Source organism: Poeciliopsis prolifica, unplaced genomic scaffold (genome assembly GCF_027474105.1).
Source record: "Poeciliopsis prolifica strain line A6 unplaced genomic scaffold, Auburn_PproV2 SCAFFOLD041, whole genome shotgun sequence".
NCBI classification, from domain to species: domain Eukaryota; kingdom Metazoa; phylum Chordata; class Actinopteri; order Cyprinodontiformes; family Poeciliidae; genus Poeciliopsis; species Poeciliopsis prolifica.
The window spans coordinates 709,057-725,989 of NW_026562416.1; the positions used below are offsets into that span (position 1 = coordinate 709,057).

A 16,933-nucleotide genomic window follows, 5' to 3' on the forward strand; every position below is an offset into this window, starting at 1 on the left:
TATGTAATATTTAAAATTTGAAATACTAGAGTATCTTGTTCCTTTTCTTTGGATCAACATTATTTCTCTTTCCTTTTGTAACGGATTGTAAAATGAAATGTCTAAATTATTTGTAGTTTATTTAAATTAAAATATTTAAATGAATTTCTAATATTTCTAATTTGTTGTTTAATACGTACCTCACGGGCTGCCGTAGAGAAAGAGGGCAGGGCCTATAAAACTGGGGAATTGCAGTGAACCAAATGAACTGTCAAACGCTGGACTAAGAAATGGCGTTCCCCAGGAAAGGCAGCGAGGTACGGTTTTGTTTGTTGTTGTATTGTTGATTTGTGTTGGTATTTTAATATTTGTATTTGTTTAGTTTTCACAATGATGATGATGATTTTGATGACGATTTTGATGAAGTCAAGTGACCTGGTGACCTGATGATGATCCAGCAAAATCATCAAAGGAGAAATAAAGCCAATATCACCCGTGGAGACCGGCTGTTTTTAATTCAAGTACTGGGGATCAGCTATACCTTTGATTTATTTTGTTTGTATTTTCTTGTTGCTGAAAATGTGCTAAAAAAATAAAATAAAAATTTCTTACAATCAAGAGGAGATTGTGTTGAAAATTGTTTTTTAATAAAATCATAATGTTTTGTCTGTTAATGACCTAAAATCAGATGGAATCATGTTATTTATGCTGAATGAATGTCATAATTATTGAATGGCTTTATATATTATTTATCATTATGTTTATGTTTCTTTAGATATTTCTCTGTGGGTTTGCAAAGAGGTTAGAGGTCAAAGTTGTTTGGAGTCATGGCATGGGACAGTTTGGGAACCCCTGAGCTAACCTGTAACCGGATCCAACAGGGTGAGCAACAGAACCACGACCCGAACACAGCAGCAGAACTACAACGAACACAGGCCTAGTCAAAGTCCAGAGCTCAGGCTGGGGCGGGACCTCTGCCAGTGTTTACTCTTCTTCTTCAGTGAATATTCTGCGTGAGCGTGACGGTGAGCTGAACTCGGCCAGAACAGCAGAACTCAGACTGGGCCGGGACCGAGTGCGTCAGCAGAATAAAAACTGGTTTTGCTTTGAGCTCCTGCAGCCGGTTCTGTTTCCGGTTCGGTGATCCGGGCCCGACCCGCCAGAACGGTTCTGTCTCAGTTGTGATATTTATTTCCTGCTGCAGTTCTGCTGGCAGCTTTTCACACATGCTTCTAGTTTCTGCTCTTCCTCTGCTGCAGATTCTGCTTCTGCCAAACACTGAATGAGTCAGCTTTAAACCAGCTTTGTCCTAGTTAAAGTCAGAGAAAAGAAGAACATAGTTAGAGGTTCTGCAGGAAGAATCCCTGAATGTGTTTGAAACAGAAGCAGAACCGGTCCAGAAGGGCGGAGGCAGACTGGAGGCAGTTCGGTCACATTCCTTCATTTTGGATTAAATCAAAAATGAAGCAGGAAAGTTTCTGAGGAAATCTAACATGGGTCTGCCAAAGTCTGGGTCCAATCAGAGGTTCTGGGGCCGGGTTTGGTTCTGCAGGCCTCAACTTTCAGCTTCAAAGCCGAAACAGCCAAAAACAACATGAGGGTTGTGTTGTTCCATAAGGATCATGTCCAGAATTAGCATGCAGGCTATCATTAGCCACTATCATTAGCCGCTATCATTAGCCGCTATCATTAGCCGCTTTATCAAAATGAATTATATCCTAGCATGTTGGCTAACATCGACACAACACTGGAAAGCTAACGGCAACAGTGGAAAAGCACAGTGATGAAGAAGCAATAGGAGCATAGCACTGAAGGGCCCCATCACTGAGCCGTGAGGGGCCCCATCATTAAGGAACCCCAACACTTAGGGGCCCCATCACTAAAGAACCCCAACACTAGGAGCCCCAACACTGAGGGGCCCCCTTTACTAAGGGGCCCCAACACTGAGGGGCCCCATCATCAAGGAGCCATCAACACTGAGGGCCCCATCACTAAGGAACCCCAACACTCAAGGGCCCCATCACTAGGAGCCCCAACACTGAGGGGCCCCATCACCATGGAGCCCCAACACTCAGGGGCCCCATCACTAAGGAACCCCAACACTCAGGGGCCCCATCACTAAGGAACCCCAACACTGAGGGCCCCATCACTAAGGTACCCCAACACTGGGGGGCCCCCTTTACTAAGGGGCCCCAACACTGGGGGGGCCATCACTGAGCCCTGTGGAAGTCTCTGTACATTCAGAGCTCTCTACGGTCTCCGGTTCGGATCCCTTCATGAGTCCGGACCAGAACCTGATGTTGGGTCTGTATTCATCTCAAACCGGCCCACGACGGGAACAAACTGGAGGAATTTCCTACAGGATGGAGGAATCATTCACCGTAGATCTAACACGCGTGTAAACATCAGCGGAGCCACCGGAGGAGCGTGGGCAGGCCGCCGTGGAGTGGGTCGGGTTTGCAGCAGCAGGCTGGCGCTGACAGCCCGGAACAGCAGGTTCGGTCATTCTTACCTGTCTAATCCGGGATCAGCCGCGCAGACGGACCTTCAGGCTAACAGCTGCGGACGTCCTTCCAGGAATCGGGCTGGATTCGGAGCTCGGTTCCGGTCCGGGGGTTCTGCCAGCGGTCAGGCCGCCTCCCAGGGTTCGGTAGCGGAGATGTGCCGATGGTTCTGGCCCTCTACTGGAAAGTGGGTCAAAGCGGATCTGCACAGCTGATGAGTGACGGATCAACGATGTAAAACACAACTTCCGGTAGAGGGATTTTCAACTTAAGAGTCTATAGGAATCACTTCCTTTCAATACTTTCCTCGGGATAGACTCGTTACAGGTTCGGTTCTGTTATGTAACCAGTCAAACTGTGGGTTTAAATTTTACTCGAATATAACAAACTTTAATCAAACTTCCGCCTTCGTCACCTGGCGGAAGCGTGACGCTACTGCACCAACTCGGTTTAAGGGAGTACTCTATTCTGATTGGCTGTTTTCTTAAAAGTGAATGATGACGTACTTGGAAGTTAAAGTATGGAAAACAATTTTGATCAATACTTTTTAAAGTCCTTGAGGCCAATCCATAACATGCAGCTGATTATTTATCTAGCTTTAGTTTTAATCAGTCCAACACAGATACCAGAGCGAACCCTGAGTCCACCTCTCAGTATGAGAATGCCTGCCAACGCCATGCAGAAAGGATTCACACCTACAACCCTGACAGCTAGTCCGCCCGACAGCCTTTATGTCATTGAGTTCAATAACATACTGCCTGGTAAAACCGGAGGATCGGGTGGATCCAGTTATACAACCTTGTGCTGACTGATTCTCTAATCAGAAACCATATAACTCAGATTATGGACAGTAAATACGGCTGAATAAGAGTCACAGGTTGCATCTCTTACCGTCAGCCGGCAGATCACCTAGGAAGAAATGACAACAAGGTTGTGTGGGAGGAGATTACCTCTGGAACGCCGCACTCCCCTGTGGGAGCGGGTTATTGAAGTCTATTACATCATCAATCCCTGTAGATGCATTAAAAAGAAGAAAAAATGCATTATCAAAAATATAGACACCGGAAACCCAAACCGGTGGGTTATTACTGCCTGTAATACAACGTTTCTGTCTCCGGCTCACGCGCCGGCTGTGAAACGATGCACACCCAGTCAATGCCTCGTTTTCACGGCGCGGCTTAAAATGGCGCCCTCACTACGCAGCAAACGCTGATCTGATTGGTTCCCCTCCACCGGTTAAGGGTTTTTATTGGTTTCTGGTAGTTTATTTTGATACAGGAGGATTTAGAGGCTGCTGCGCTGCGTCTGGGAACAGCTGACACTCACTGAGGAGGTTTTAGAGTCTCCCTCCGATCGGGTTTCACATTTTCAGCTGACTTTAAACGCCGTTGCTGGTTGGCAGGGTTACCATGGGTGACCAAGCGGCAGAGGAAGAGGAGCAGGGAGCAGCAGGAGGAAGGTGTCTCAGTGAAGCCCAAACACAAGTGTTGGACAGGTGTCTGCACGCGCTCAGGCACGCGAAGAATGACAGCCAGACGTTAGCGGCTCTGCTGCTGGTGAGTCTCATTCTGCCGAGGTTAATCCAGCCGGCTGTAAAGATTAGCTTCGCGCATACATGGTGTATTACGGTAATGCAACAATAGGCGGGAGTCCCTGCAGCCAATCAGCTGCCTGATAGGCAAGAAACACTCAATCATGAAGAAATTAATTACAAATTAAAACTGGTCCAAATGTGGCACTATGATAAATGTGGCTAAAATCCATGATCAACTTTTTATAAAGTTATTAATAACATTATCACAGTAAAACCTCCATCTATATTTTAATAAAAGCAGATAGCCCTGGTTCTGATTCAGTTCAGGCCTGGTTCTGACCCATTTGTGTCTCCCTCAGATAACGCGGCTGTGCCCGGCCAACCAGCTGGACCCGGCCACCATGCGGCGGGTGTTTGAGGCGGTGGGCCCAGCCCTCCCGGCCAGGCTGCTGGTCACGGCCCTGCGGGATGCCGGGGAGGCGGGACTTCCTCCCCAGGAGCTGCTGTCTCTGGGCTCCGCCCTGCTGGCCGCCCTCAGCACCGACCCCAACATGGCCGCCCGGCCCCAGCTGCTCGCCACCGTGCCGCTTCTGCTGGGCCTGCTGGCCGACGGGCCGGGCTCGCAGCAGCAGACCGGGGCCGAGGCGGGTCCGGAGGCCAGGCCCAGAGGGAGCGGGGGGGAGGGGGATGAGAGCAGGAGGTCAGAGGTCAAGTCTCTGGACGAAGCCGTGGTGGCGGACTGCTTCCAGGTTCTGACGGCTGTGTTAGGGGTCCTCCGGGGCCCGGAGCGGCTCCTGGCCCGGGGCGCGGTTCCGGCCCTGTGCCGGGCTGTGGATCAGGACCGCTACCACCAGAGGGCGCTGTCGCTGCTGGGCTGCTTGCTGTCCAGAACCAAAGAGAAAGCCTGGCGCAAACACCCGGCAGAACTCCTCTCTCTGCTCCTCAGGCTGTGCTCGGAGTTCTGCCAGGCCTCGGACCCGACCCGGCTCCAGATGTGCGCCCAGCTGGTGTGGTTTCTGCCGCCGCCAGAGGCGGCGCTGCAGTGGGCGGAGCTTAGAGAGGCGGTGGGCAGAGTGTGGACGGCGCTAAGACCCACGCTGCAGGCCAAGCTGACGCCCAAACAGATCGGACCGGTTCTAGTTCTGAGCGCCTACTTACTGGACCTGTACGGCTGGGAGTCGGTGGGTCCGGCCAGGTTCTGCTGCCTGCTGGTGAACCGGGCCTGCGTGGAGGTCCGGATGGGTCTGGAAGAACCGCCTGGGAACGATCCGAGTCCAGAGCTCCAGAACACGCTGACGGGTAGAGTCCGGTTCTACCGGGTCCCTCTGGTTCAGAACCAGAACTCAGTTGAAGTATTTAAAATCAATACTATAAATAGAAAAATAAATACTTCTACTACTTTAATAAAGAACCAACTGCCTTTATTTTGTAGACGTTAGTCGGTGTCGGTTCGGCGGAACCGTTTGAGTTTTAGTGGATAAATTTATATGAACATCCAGATGTTGCCTGAATAATAGAGCAGTTCCAGTACATCTAGAAAAGAAACATTTCAAAAATTACAATTAATCTGGAAAAAGTGAAGAAATAATTTGCAGAAAAAGTTTCAAATTTGTTTGAAGATAAAATTTGAAGGAAAAAAGTCAAACAATAAAACATCTAAAAATAACAATTAAAAGGATAATTTGTAAAGAATTATATAAAAAAATAAAATCTGAAAAGATTATTTCAAAAATATGAAAAACAATCTTAAAAAAACAACATAAATGTAGGTTAATGTTTCACAAACACATTTTGAATTACTTGCCATATTATTGTGACTAATTTCTCTCCATAGATTCTAGTCCCTGTAGAGATGAGTGCAGCAGCATCATTTCTTGTTCTTCTCCCTGCAGGATGCTACCGCATCATGGAGGCGGCCATGGAGCAGGCCTGCACCGCCGGCGACGCGGCGCCGCCTCACCGCTCCGCTCTGAGCGCGCTCAGTCTGCAGCAAAGCCGGCAGGTTCTGGAGGTTCTGCAGGAGGCGTTCTCCGCCGTCATCTTCTACCTGCAGCAGGTGGGCATCTGGACCTGTCTCCTCCTGCGGGGGGCGCTGCAGCACATAACACGTCTCCTCTCCCTCAGGTGGAGCCCGACCGCTTCTCCGACCCGTTTGTGCTGGCGACGTTCCGGGCGCTCTGTGCCTGGCTGGCCGAGGAGACTTCCTGTCTGAAGGAGGAAGTGACCGCACTGCTGCCCTTCCTGATTGGCTACGCCCGGCGCCACCTGCAGGAGGGAGCTGCCGAGCCGAGCCTCTCTGATTGGACCGCCCGGCTGTCCGTCGACGAGGTGGGAGGGGCCTGGACCGGGAGCGGGGCTCTCAGGTAAACCCAGAACCGGCTGCATGAGCTGGTTTCACCGTGACAAGTCTCCGCCCCCTCTGATGGAGGCTCCACCCCCTCTGCAGGTACCTGCTGCCCGCCCTGTGCCACCTGTCAGCGGAGGACGAGCCCAGGAAGGTGCTGCTCAGCGTGGACGCCCCGGCGCTGTTGGTGGACTTCCTGATCCGGTCCTGGACCGACCTGAGGGGGTGGAGCCAGACGGCGCTTCCCAGAGACCCCAGCATGGAGACGGCGTGCTCCGCCCTCCTGAACGTGACGGTGACGGAGCCGGACATCGTCAGGTAGCTGCTGGTTCTGGTTCCTGGTGTTTGGTTCTGGTTCTGATTCCATCTGTCCGTTTCCAGGAAGGGTCCGTGTTTCAGAACCCTGGAGGCCCACCTGAGTGAAGCACTTCCTGTTCTGATGAATAAGCCCCGCCTCCTGGTCCTAGCAGCCAATTACTGCACTTTGGGGCTGATGATTGGCCGGCTAAGGGCTCCAACTGGAGGTCAGAGTTCATCATTTCCAATCCTCTAATTGATTGTGGTTTCCAGTGGTGAGCACAGCTAACCTTTCATTGATATATTTACTTTCAAGTAAATCAAGTTGTTATTGACTTTTTCAAGTTTTATTAATAATTATTTATATTCACGCTCTTATTTTGAATTAAGTGAATCCAGTTCCATTTCCTGTCCTCTTGATTTTTTTTTTTTTTTCCTCCAAGTAATTTTTGAAGCATGAACAAAATAGAACGGATCAAGCTGTGAATATGAAAACAATACCTGCTGGTGTTACAGGTTATTTACTGCTGGAGGATTAAAGTCTGTAAAAATCAGATTTGCTTTGAATTGGTGTTAGCTTCCATGTTATGTTATGTAGCCCTTTAGCATTAGCTTCAGCTAAATGCCCTGCTGGCATAGCAGAGCTAATGTTTATGATTAGCGCTTTGTGGTTAGCGTAGCCACAAGTGATTGTTTTAAATCATTTTCAGCACTAATATAAAGTTGTTTAGCCACTTTTCAAAGCTGGTGGTTGGACCGGGCCTGAAGTTGATCAGAACCTCCTGCTGTGTTGAACCGGACCTCCTGCTAACTCTCCCTCGTCTCCAGGTCCGGTGGATTCGGGCCAGAGACGGTTCTTCTCTGTAACCCTGCGGTTCCTGTGCGGCGCCCTGCGCCCCGGTTCCGGTTCCGGGCCGGTCCAGGTGAGCGCGGACTGGGAGGAGAGCTGGGAGGAGGCGGCGGAGCTGTGGCGTCTGTCCCTGCAGGCGCTGGGCGGCTGCGTCCGGGCTCAGCCGTGGCTCCCTGGGCTGATCCGGGACGAAGGCTGGCTGCGGCACACCTTGGGCGTCCTGACGCAGAGCGGCGCCGCGCCAGAGCGCCACAGCCAGGAGGCGCTGGAGGAGGCGCTGTGCGCCGCGGCGGAGAGCTGCCCGGACTGCCGGCGGGAGGTCCGGGAGGCCATGAGGGGCGGCGGGGCTCTGGGCCGCATGAAGAGGCTGAAGGCGGCGGTGGGACTGAAAGATTAAAGGAGGTTCTGCTGAACTGCCTGGTGTGCTCTTTACCGGGCTCTGGACCGGGTTCTGGTTCTGATCAGGTTCTGGATCATGTTCTAGTTTTTCTTTCTTCTGTTTAATAAAAATCTATTTTATTACTGAAGCTTCCCATTTACTTCCTCTGATCCAGCAGTTCTCTCTGCCGCCAGCAGGTGGCGCTCTGACTCCAACCATCAGACTCCAACCGGATAATCCCGTTTTCCCTGGATTAATCCCAGAGTTCTGGGGAGGTTCTGACCCGAACCTCTACCTCCTTTTTAAAATAATTTTATTTGTAACTAAAACCAATCAGGAGATCAGAGTCTTCAAGAATCAGGCTGGGATCAGAACCAGAACATTCTGATGTGTTTTGACCCAATTACACTCGATTCTGACAGTTATGTTCTTCTTAAAAACTTATTTAAATTATAGGTTGATATAAAATCTGTAATTTTACTTTTCAGTTTAGTATAAACGGATGTTTTGGTTCCGGTCCAGTGATGCAATTCTGACTTCCTGGTTTTAATGTTTCTTCATCACCTGATGATGAATGAGCCGGTTCGGACCGGTCCGGCTGCAGAGCAGTTCGAAAGAGAAAATATTGAAGCTTTCAGACGAACCAGCAGAGTTCTGGACCGGACCGAACCTTTGGAGCGGACCGGAGAGTGAAGAAGCTGCTTCCATCAGAAATGGGTTCAGACTCGAATCATTTGCTCTCTGAACTTTTCTGCTCTAGTTTCTCCAGCAGCTGCTGCTTCAGGATTCATCCCGACCAGAACCGGAGAATTTATAAGATTACACAATGAACATTATTCAAATTAAAATTATTGACAATTATTTCGTCTGGTTTCAGAGGAGAATTAAATCTTGTTCTTTTTCACAGGTTCAAGTTCAATATTTGGTTCAAATATTTAGCTTGAAACCGGGTCATTAATCATTTACAGGAAGACGAGCCCCCACTTGTTCCTTTTAACCCACATCGTTGCTTCCGGTTTAGTTTGATGAAGTGCAGAGATTTGCTTCTGGATTTTCCTCAAACTGGATTAAAACAAAATTTTATCCTTAATGTTGGATGTTTTCTGGAACATTGAGTCCTCTGAGGTTCTACTGGACCTTCAGAACCGGTTCTGGTGTAAAGCTGTGGGATGGTCTCTGCTGAAAACTTTTCGCTCCCTCCCATCGCCATCCAGTCAAACTCCTGCTGCTCCTCTCCAGCTCTCAGTCCTCTCTGCACCTTCAGCCCGTCTCCTCCTCCTCTTCCTCTCTTTAACCCCTGCGCTGCAGCCACGCACCGAACCGCACAGAACCGCACCGAACTTCACCGGACCGCAGGATGCTGTGGAAGTCCCGGACCAAAACCGAGGTAACCCCCACTCCTCTGACTGGTTCCGCTGGGTCCAGCCGGGTTCTCCGAATATTATGGGATTTATTTGCCATCATAAAATCTGCAGAAAACCTGGAGTTTTATTCTGTAAATGTATTTTAGGGACAATATTTTACATCAAGTCTTTATTTTGTGAATCTTCCGTAAAGTCATTTAAAGTAATACTGAAGGAATACGCGGTTCCGTTTGGACCGGGTTGTCCCTTTAAGGCCCGCCGACCCCTCCCCTCTTCCCGCCGGGAGCGCGCGCGGCCTATAAGTAGCGCGTCATGGAGCGGCCGCTCGAGTCCGTGTGTGTTCCGTGCGCGCGTGCGTCTCCGGCAGCAGCTTCCTCTCCGGCTCGGAACCGGACAGGTGTACGGCGAGCCGCAGCGGACACTTTTCATTTGATGGAGCGCTGAGGGGCGCGGGCCACACCTGGACACACCTGAGCGTCACCGGAACCTGCGCGTGCTCAGCGAGTCTCCTCCCGGGTCGGCGGAGCGTCCAGATGTTGATCCACACATACTCAGCCATGGTGAGTCAGGATGCGGGGCTGTGCGGGGCTGCGGCTGCGTTCAGACTCTTTAATTAAACTCCAGATTGCGCAGTTTGCGGCGGCACTCTGCGGGGTTGGAGCCAGTTTGGCTGTCAGGAGAAACTTGCGTGGCGTGGATGTTTCCGGAATGAGCGGGTTTGGTGGCCTGGTTTGGCTGCGGAGCATCGACCCGCATCGACCCGCCTGACCCAGCTGCAGAAAGCCGATCGGCTGGATGTGTGGATGCACTTTCTGTCGCGTTTATCCACGCACAGGGTTTACAGGTCACCCCGCGCCCCCTGCAGCGGTGCATTAGCTGTCCTGACCTCTGACCTCTGATTCCACAGGCTGCTGCCACTGTCACGTCAACCTGAAAATATTTAATTTACTTTTAAAGTGATTTTATGTTGAAAATAGTTAAGATTTCTAAATATTTAATACTGATGTTATTGCACCTCTTGGATGAACGTCAGTTCAGGTTCTTGCGGGTTTTCTCATGCGGCTCTCTCCTCCAGGAGCGGGCGGACGGACTCAGCGGCTCCTCTCCGAGCGGCCGCCTGTCGCAGCTCTCCTCCCTGAACCAGGGCGCCTACTCCGCGGCTCCCCCGCTCTGCCACACGCCGGCCTCGGACTTCCAGCCGCCCTACTTCCCGCCGCCCTACCCGCAGTCCTCGCTGCCGTACTCCCAGAGCCAGGACTCGGCCTACTCGCACCTGCCGGAGCCGTACCCCTCCATCAACCCGCTACACCAGCACCAGCAGGCGGCCTGGCACTCCCAGAGGTCGCGCTCGGAGGACGGCGGCCTGCTGTCGCAGTCGCACCGGGCGCTGAGCCTGGAGCCCCGGCGGGAGTACGCCGCCGTGCCGCGGCTCCTGCACGGGCTCGGGGAGGGCGCGGCGGCGCTGGGGGACGGCGCTCTGGGGATGCACCTGGGACCGCACGGCCTGGAGGAGCTGCAGGTGACCCGCTGCTCCAAACATCCGGAGAGCTTTCATCTCAACTGTTATGTTGAGAAAAATACATAATTATCTGCATTTTGTATGTAAATGGCCCGTGGACATTTTCTTAACTTTGTTCCCAAAAAAATACAGTAAAAAAATGATTTAAATGTTTTATTATCGGCAGAGTTTTGAGTTTCGTTTTAATTCAGTTTCTGTTTTTTATTATTTTTGTAATAATCGTGTTTATTTTATTTCATTTCAATTTCCTAAAATCCTTCAGGCCCTTTAGAAAAATTATTCAGGCCTTTAAAACGAAACAAATCAAATATTTTTTATATAATGCGAGATCAAATTTTTGCTTCAGTTTAAAATAATATTTAAATAAGAACAATATTTCCTAACATATTGAAATTGTTATTTCATCTGGACTCTAAGTGTTGATCAACTCTCTCTCTCTTTTATTTTGTGATAAATTAAAACGTTTTCTTTGGGAATGCAGTCCCGCACGCAGCTGCGGCGCGTCCCGCCGCGTCCCGCCGCGTCCCGGCGCGGCCCAGCTGAAGGACACTTTGTGCAGTTTTTTTGTTTTTGGCGCAGTCGGCCTCCTGCAGCAGGTGCAGCCGCAACAGAAACACGGCGAGACGAATCGATGCCCACGCGGCTCCACGCTCCGTGTTGACACGCAGCTCTGATTAATGACGTCAAAATCACAATGTTACTTTGATATTCTAATGAAATCTCACAAGCTAATATTTAGTTTAGTTTCTGATTATTTTTGTCAAATTTGAATATTTGTTTTAAAACTGTAAATTACTATTTTTATTATTACTTTTGCTCCAAAATCAATTAAATTTCAGAATAAAAAATTTACTTTTTATAGTGAGGCGGAAACAGAGAAGAATGATCTTTGACCTCAGAAAGCGGGTAGACGACACTACTAACCGTGTGTGTGTGTGTGTGTGTGTGTGTGTGTGTGTGTGTGTGTGTGTGTGTGGGTGTGTGTGTGTGTGTGTGTGCTGGTGTGTGTGTGTGTGTGTGTGTGTGTGTGTGTGGTGTGTGTGTGTGTGTGTGTGTGTGTGTGTAGGGCATGGAGGAAGGATCCGCCCTGGGCATCCTGGACCACTCTGTCATTAAAAAAGGTAAGGGGACAGAAAACTCTTCTGCGCATGCGTGCACTGCTATAATTGTGTTCAACATGCTGGGGGGGATTTCTGTGTTTCATGGCTCTAGTCCCACACACACACACACACACACACACACACACACACACACACACACACAAACTCGCGCTCACTATAAATAATTCTGTTTTGCTTTTTCATTTGAAGTCAAGAAGTCCTCTAATACTGAGCTGCAGACTGCAGCCCAAAGGCACAGATTGTTAATGAACTGTTCATGGTCATATGAGAGAGAGGGTGTGTGTGTGTGTGTGTGTGTGTGTGTGTGTGTGTGTGTGTGTGTGTGTGTGTGTGTGTGTGTGTGTGCAGTGGAGAAAAAATGTGATAAAAGGAGAGTTATGGATAAATTTACAGAGGCTGATGGTCTAAAATCACCGTCAGCGACACTGAGGCCGATTAGGAAACCAACCTGCTGCTGGGGGGGTCTGTAGGGTGTGTGTGTGTGTGTGTGTGGTGTGTGTGTGTGTGTGTGTGTGTGTGTGTGTGTTGGGGGGGGTCTGTAGGGTGTGTGTGTGTGTGTGTGTGTGTGTGTGTGTGTGTTGGGGGGGGTCTGTAGGGTGTGTGTGTGTGTGTGTGTGTGTTGGGGGGGTCTGTAGGGTGTGTGTGAGTGTGTGTGTGTGTGTGTGTGTGTGTGTGTGTGTGTGTGTTGGGGGGGGTCTGTAGGGTGTGTGTGTGTGTGTGTGTGTGTGTGTGTTGGGGGGGGGTCTGTAGGGTGTGTGTGTGTGTGTGTGTGTGTGTGTGTGTGTGTGTGTGTTGGGGGGGTCTGTAGGGTGTGTGTGTGTGTGTGTGTGTGTGTGTGTGTGTGTGTGTGTGTGTGTGTGTGTGTGTGTGTGTTGGGGGGGTTCTGTAGGTTCTGCCGGTTCAGAAACGGAGCTGATAAAAACACCTGGAGGCGTTTCGTTCCCACCTGGACGTTAACGGCGGGGGGCGTGGCTTAGCGGCTTGGCGGAAATGACTTTGGGAATCAGCTGAGAAATCAGAAAGTAAACAGATGAAATGTTTGGGTTTTATCTTCTGCTCCAGATTTTTTATTAATTTCCTCAAATGAACAGAAACAGAATCTAAACTGTTTATTACATGAAGATGTGAAAACTAAAGTATTGTTGATTCGGACTGAAGTGACGTCACCATCGGGTCAGCACAACGCCAGGAAACCCTGCTGCTGCGCGGGGTCAAAGGTCACTCCTCAGAGTGGAAGATCATTCCCAGGATAATAATAGTAAAATAATTTAAATAATAAAAACAATTAAAATGATGATAATTTTTTTTGTTAAAATAAATATTAAAAGACAGTTGAAATATTTTTTTAAAATAAGGTATATATTTCAGAAAGAAGTGAAATAGAAAAAATTAATTAAAAAACGTGAAATAAAAAAGCAGTTTATAAACGTGATGAGACATTGAAATGCAATGAATCGCAGTAAATGACTGAATTGTTCCTCTCAGTTCCCTCCAGGCTCAACGGATCCGCGCTGTCCGCGCTGTCCATCGGGAAGGACGGCCTGAGCGTCGGCGCCGTGTCCAACCCGGCCGAGGTCTTCTGCTCCGTCCCGGGACGCCTCTCCCTGCTCAGCTCCACCTCCAAGTACAAGGTGACAGTGGGCGAGGTGCAGCGCCGCCTGTCTCCACCCGAGTGCCTGAACGCCTCGCTGCTGGGCGGAGTCCTGCGCAGGTGAGTTGGGGGCGGGGCTTATCGTTCTGACTGCATGTTCAGCAGGTAGCGGCTAAATCTGCAACAGAGAAAGAATCAATTATTTTGTTCAACAGAGATTTCCCAGGTTACCTGAACTCATCACGCTGAAGCGGTTTAAAGATCCGAATGGATCCGTGAGGAAAAAGGTTCTTATCTAAACAATGTTTATTTAGCTTCAAACTGAATATTGAGCTTTAGATATTTAACTAGGAAAATAAATGTTTAGTTTGAAAACATGGAGAAATATGACAGCTTTAATAATCCAGATTATTGTTGCACATTTCGCAAGCGGCTCGTTTTATCTGCTGAGCTGCAGCTGAAAGCAGAACCCGGTCCGAACCTGAACCGTCCCGTCCCGGTCCGAACCTGCAGCAGCTGTAATTAAGCAGCTTCGCGTCACATGACGTCTCCATGAGGCTTTTTTCTCTCACATCTGCGAACTGAACCTGCGGGTCCGACCGGGCCCAGAACCGGGTCATGGGACTGAATCACAAGAGAAGAAGTTTAATGAAGCGGCCTGAGGACAGATCCGATCTGAAACCTGCAAAGATGTAAAACCTCCTCAGAAATCTGAAATGAAATCTCAGATTAATCAGATTATTGAGATTTCACACAAACTCAGAAATCAATCAATAAAAGTTAAACACCTGAATTCTGGATGATTTCATATTTTATTAATGGAGCAATTTAAAAACGTCAGAACAATGAAGACATGTCAACACATAAAAAACTAAACATTAAAATAATGACAGTAAATACTGAAGGTGAAATAAAACAACAGAACTATATGGACCCGGCAAGAGATGAGCTCTTTTTCTGCAGAACCGGGCCAGAATCGGATCCGAGAAATAAATTAAAAAAACAGGAAAACTGATTTATATATTTTTTTGTAAAAATGTTAAATTATATATAATATCAACAGAAGCTGAAGAAAATATGAGAAGCTTGAAGAGAAAAACTATCAGAGCTGACATGAGACAGATTTCAGCCTCTCTGTCTGACACACACACACACACACACACACACACACACACACACACACACACACACACACACACCGTTCTGAGCCGCTCCCTTCGTCCCTCAGGGCCAAGTCGAAGAATGGTGGCCGCTGTCTGAGGGAGCGTCTGGAGAAGATTGGGCTGAACCTGCCTGCCGGGCGACGCAAGGCCGCCAACGTCACACTGCTGACATCTCTGGTGGAGGGTAGGCGCGCACACACACACACACACACAAAGACACACACATACACACAGTGACCTGCATACTCTCTGACAGAAACTCAGAAAGCTGCCCCGCTTCAGCACACATGAACAAACAGGGATGACTCTGATAGCTGCAGGCCTGCACACACACACACACACACACACACACACACACACACACACACACACACACACACACACACACACACACACACACACACACACACACACACACAGTGCACATTGTCACTGCAGAGAGCTGTTAGAGGAGAGAGAGACAAAAACTAACACACTCAACCAGCTGCTTGCTGTTGAACTGGGATTCCCTTTGCTCCAGTTCAATTCACTGATTCAGAACCAGTTCATGTTCATAGTTCACCAGTAAAATGATGCTTGAATATAAAATCTGCAGGTCTGGATGAAGGTGTTAAAAACATCAGAGCAGGAATCTGAGGTTCATCTTTCACACAGAAACTAAATTATTCTGAAGCGTGATTTACTTTCCTGCATCATAAAAGTTTAGTTGAACTCAGTTTGACTAACTGTGTTCAAGTTGGTAAAGCGGGTTAGCATTAGCACAGCTAGCTCTTCAGGTAGCTCTTCTCGCCGCTGCAGGCTCAACTCTTCCTCCTCTCCCTCCTCTTCCTCCTGCAGGTGAGGCGGTCCACCTGGCCCGGGACTTTGGCTACGTGTGTGAGACAGAGTTTCCTGCCAGAGCAACGGCTGAGTATCTGTGCAGGCAGAGCGAGCCGGACCAGCTGCCGACCAGGCGCAGCATGCTACTGGCCACCAAGTGAGTCCCGCCGTCAGACTGTCTGCTGATCCATTGACCTGACAGGTCACAGGTCAACCACTTCCCCACAAAGAAACAATTATTGCACACTGTAAATGCCCTGAGTAAACATGACCCAGGGCATTCTGGGTAACCATAGCTAACATGCTAGCCTAGTGCTAGCAGCAGAAATGGCTCCTGGTCTTCAGCCAAAGACTAAAGAGAAATCACTAAACTCTGACGCCTCCATCTTGTTTCATCTGGTGAAACAGGAAGTTGTTCTCAGCGTCTTCAGAGGTTTTAGTGTCATTTCCTGCAGTGGTTCTTGGTGCAGCGCCCCCACAGGCCAGGAGGGGAACAGGCTGGAAGTGGAGCAGATGATGGAGTTCTGGTTCAAACAAACAGATGGTTCTACTGGACCGTCACGTATTTTAGTCATTCCGGGTAACTGACAGGAAATTTAAGCGGTTTGGCTTCAGGTGCAATCAGAACAAAACCTTTTTCTGCATCAGAGCTCTGGTGAGCAGCAGTTTGAGGAAACCCATCATGGTTCATACCTTCTTGTTTGCTGTGACCTTCTCTCTCCTCTCTGCAGGGAGATCTGTAAGGAGTTTGTGGACTTGATGACCCAGGACCGCTCCCCGCTGGGCGGCAGCCGGCCCACGCCCTGCCTGGAGCCCGGCATCCAGGGCAGCCTGACCCACTTCAGCCTGCTGACGCACGGCTTCGGCACGCCGGCCATCTGTGCTGCGCTGTCGGCCTTCCAGAGCTACTTGATGGAGGGCGTCAAGCTGCTGGACAAGGAAGGAGGGAAGGGCCATCACGACAAGGAGATGAAGCACCGGAAATGAGGAGAGGCTCGGAGCCACTTCCACCCTCAGGACCAGACTCTACCTGCCAGCAGGCTCCTCCCACTGAGGGGCGGGGCTAACGATATCTGTACTGTAGGAACACCTGATTGCGCCACATGGACCTCTGACCTTCCAGTGGGGAGGTTCTGGTATATTCCTGTTTCTGTGGACTCTCCAAGCCCCTCCCACCCACTCAGACACGCCCACTCCCACACCTGAAGGCTCTGACTCCATATCCCACTCGGTTCTGGATCTGGATCTATAGGAGTCTGGGACTGTCCAATCTGTCGTCCTCCGATGCAAGTGCTCATGGGAAATGGAGTCCTCTCAGTTAAAGGAGATTTTTTTATTTTCAGGTGTTTGTAACTTAAAGTAACAGAAATCATTTTGTACTTTCAGTGTGTGTTTATTATTATTGTTACTGTTATTATTGTATTACAACATAAATGTAATATATTATTAAAGAATTAAGAACTCGTTAA

The 16,933-nt window shown here is 49.3% G+C and overlaps 2 protein-coding genes across 4 annotated transcripts; both read left to right on the forward strand.

Annotated features, from left to right (window-relative positions):
• The first annotated feature begins 3,609 nt into the window (after positions 1 to 3,609).
• ncdn (neurochondrin) lies at positions 3,610 to 8,030 on the forward strand. 2 transcript variants are annotated; one of them, XM_055054959.1, is made up of 7 exons: positions 3,610 to 4,039; positions 4,377 to 5,316; positions 5,910 to 6,073; positions 6,142 to 6,380; positions 6,464 to 6,679; positions 6,743 to 6,933; positions 7,487 to 7,597. In XM_055054959.1, exons 1-6 carry the CDS (start codon positions 3,893 to 3,895, stop codon positions 6,912 to 6,914), a joined length of 1,878 nt encoding a protein of 625 aa, XP_054910934.1. In that variant the 5' UTR covers positions 3,610 to 3,892; the 3' UTR covers positions 6,915 to 6,933; positions 7,487 to 7,597. The 2 variants fall into 2 exon arrangements, with proteins under 2 accessions (XP_054910934.1, XP_054910933.1); XM_055054958.1 differs by having other exon boundaries at positions 3,611 to 4,039; positions 6,743 to 6,885; positions 7,487 to 8,030.
• Positions 8,031 to 9,147: 1,117 nt separating this feature from the next.
• On the forward strand, positions 9,148 to 16,933 carry tfap2e (transcription factor AP-2 epsilon). 2 transcript variants are annotated; one of them, XM_055054978.1, is made up of 7 exons: positions 9,148 to 9,274; positions 10,327 to 10,770; positions 11,837 to 11,891; positions 13,377 to 13,602; positions 14,711 to 14,829; positions 15,483 to 15,621; positions 16,196 to 16,933. In XM_055054978.1, the coding sequence occupies exons 1-7, from the start codon at positions 9,245 to 9,247 to the stop codon at positions 16,449 to 16,451; spliced, it is 1,269 nt and encodes a 422-aa protein (XP_054910953.1). In that variant the 5' UTR covers positions 9,148 to 9,244; the 3' UTR covers positions 16,452 to 16,933. The 2 variants fall into 2 exon arrangements, with proteins under 2 accessions (XP_054910953.1, XP_054910954.1); XM_055054979.1 differs by lacking the exon at positions 9,148 to 9,274 and adding an exon at positions 9,582 to 9,811.

Bases quoted from the DNA above. Each gene is read 5' to 3' on its own strand.
- ncdn (XM_055054958.1), top strand. From the start codon at position 3,893: ATGGGTGACCAAGCGGCAGAGGAAGAGGAGCAGGGAGCAGCAGGAGGA. The intron at 6,381-6,463 runs GTAAACCCAGAA...CCCCCTCTGCAG, and splicing joins ACCGGGAGCGGGGCTCTCAG to GTACCTGCTGCCCGCCCTGT. The intron at 6,886-7,486 runs GTCAGAGTTCAT...CCTCGTCTCCAG, and splicing joins GCTAAGGGCTCCAACTGGAG to GTCCGGTGGATTCGGGCCAG.
- tfap2e (XM_055054978.1), top strand. From the start codon at position 9,245: ATGCTGTGGAAGTCCCGGACCAAAACCGAG. The intron at 9,275-10,326 runs GTAACCCCCACT...TCTCTCCTCCAG, and splicing joins AGTCCCGGACCAAAACCGAG to GAGCGGGCGGACGGACTCAG. The intron at 14,830-15,482 runs GTAGGCGCGCAC...TTCCTCCTGCAG, and splicing joins GCTGACATCTCTGGTGGAGG to GTGAGGCGGTCCACCTGGCC.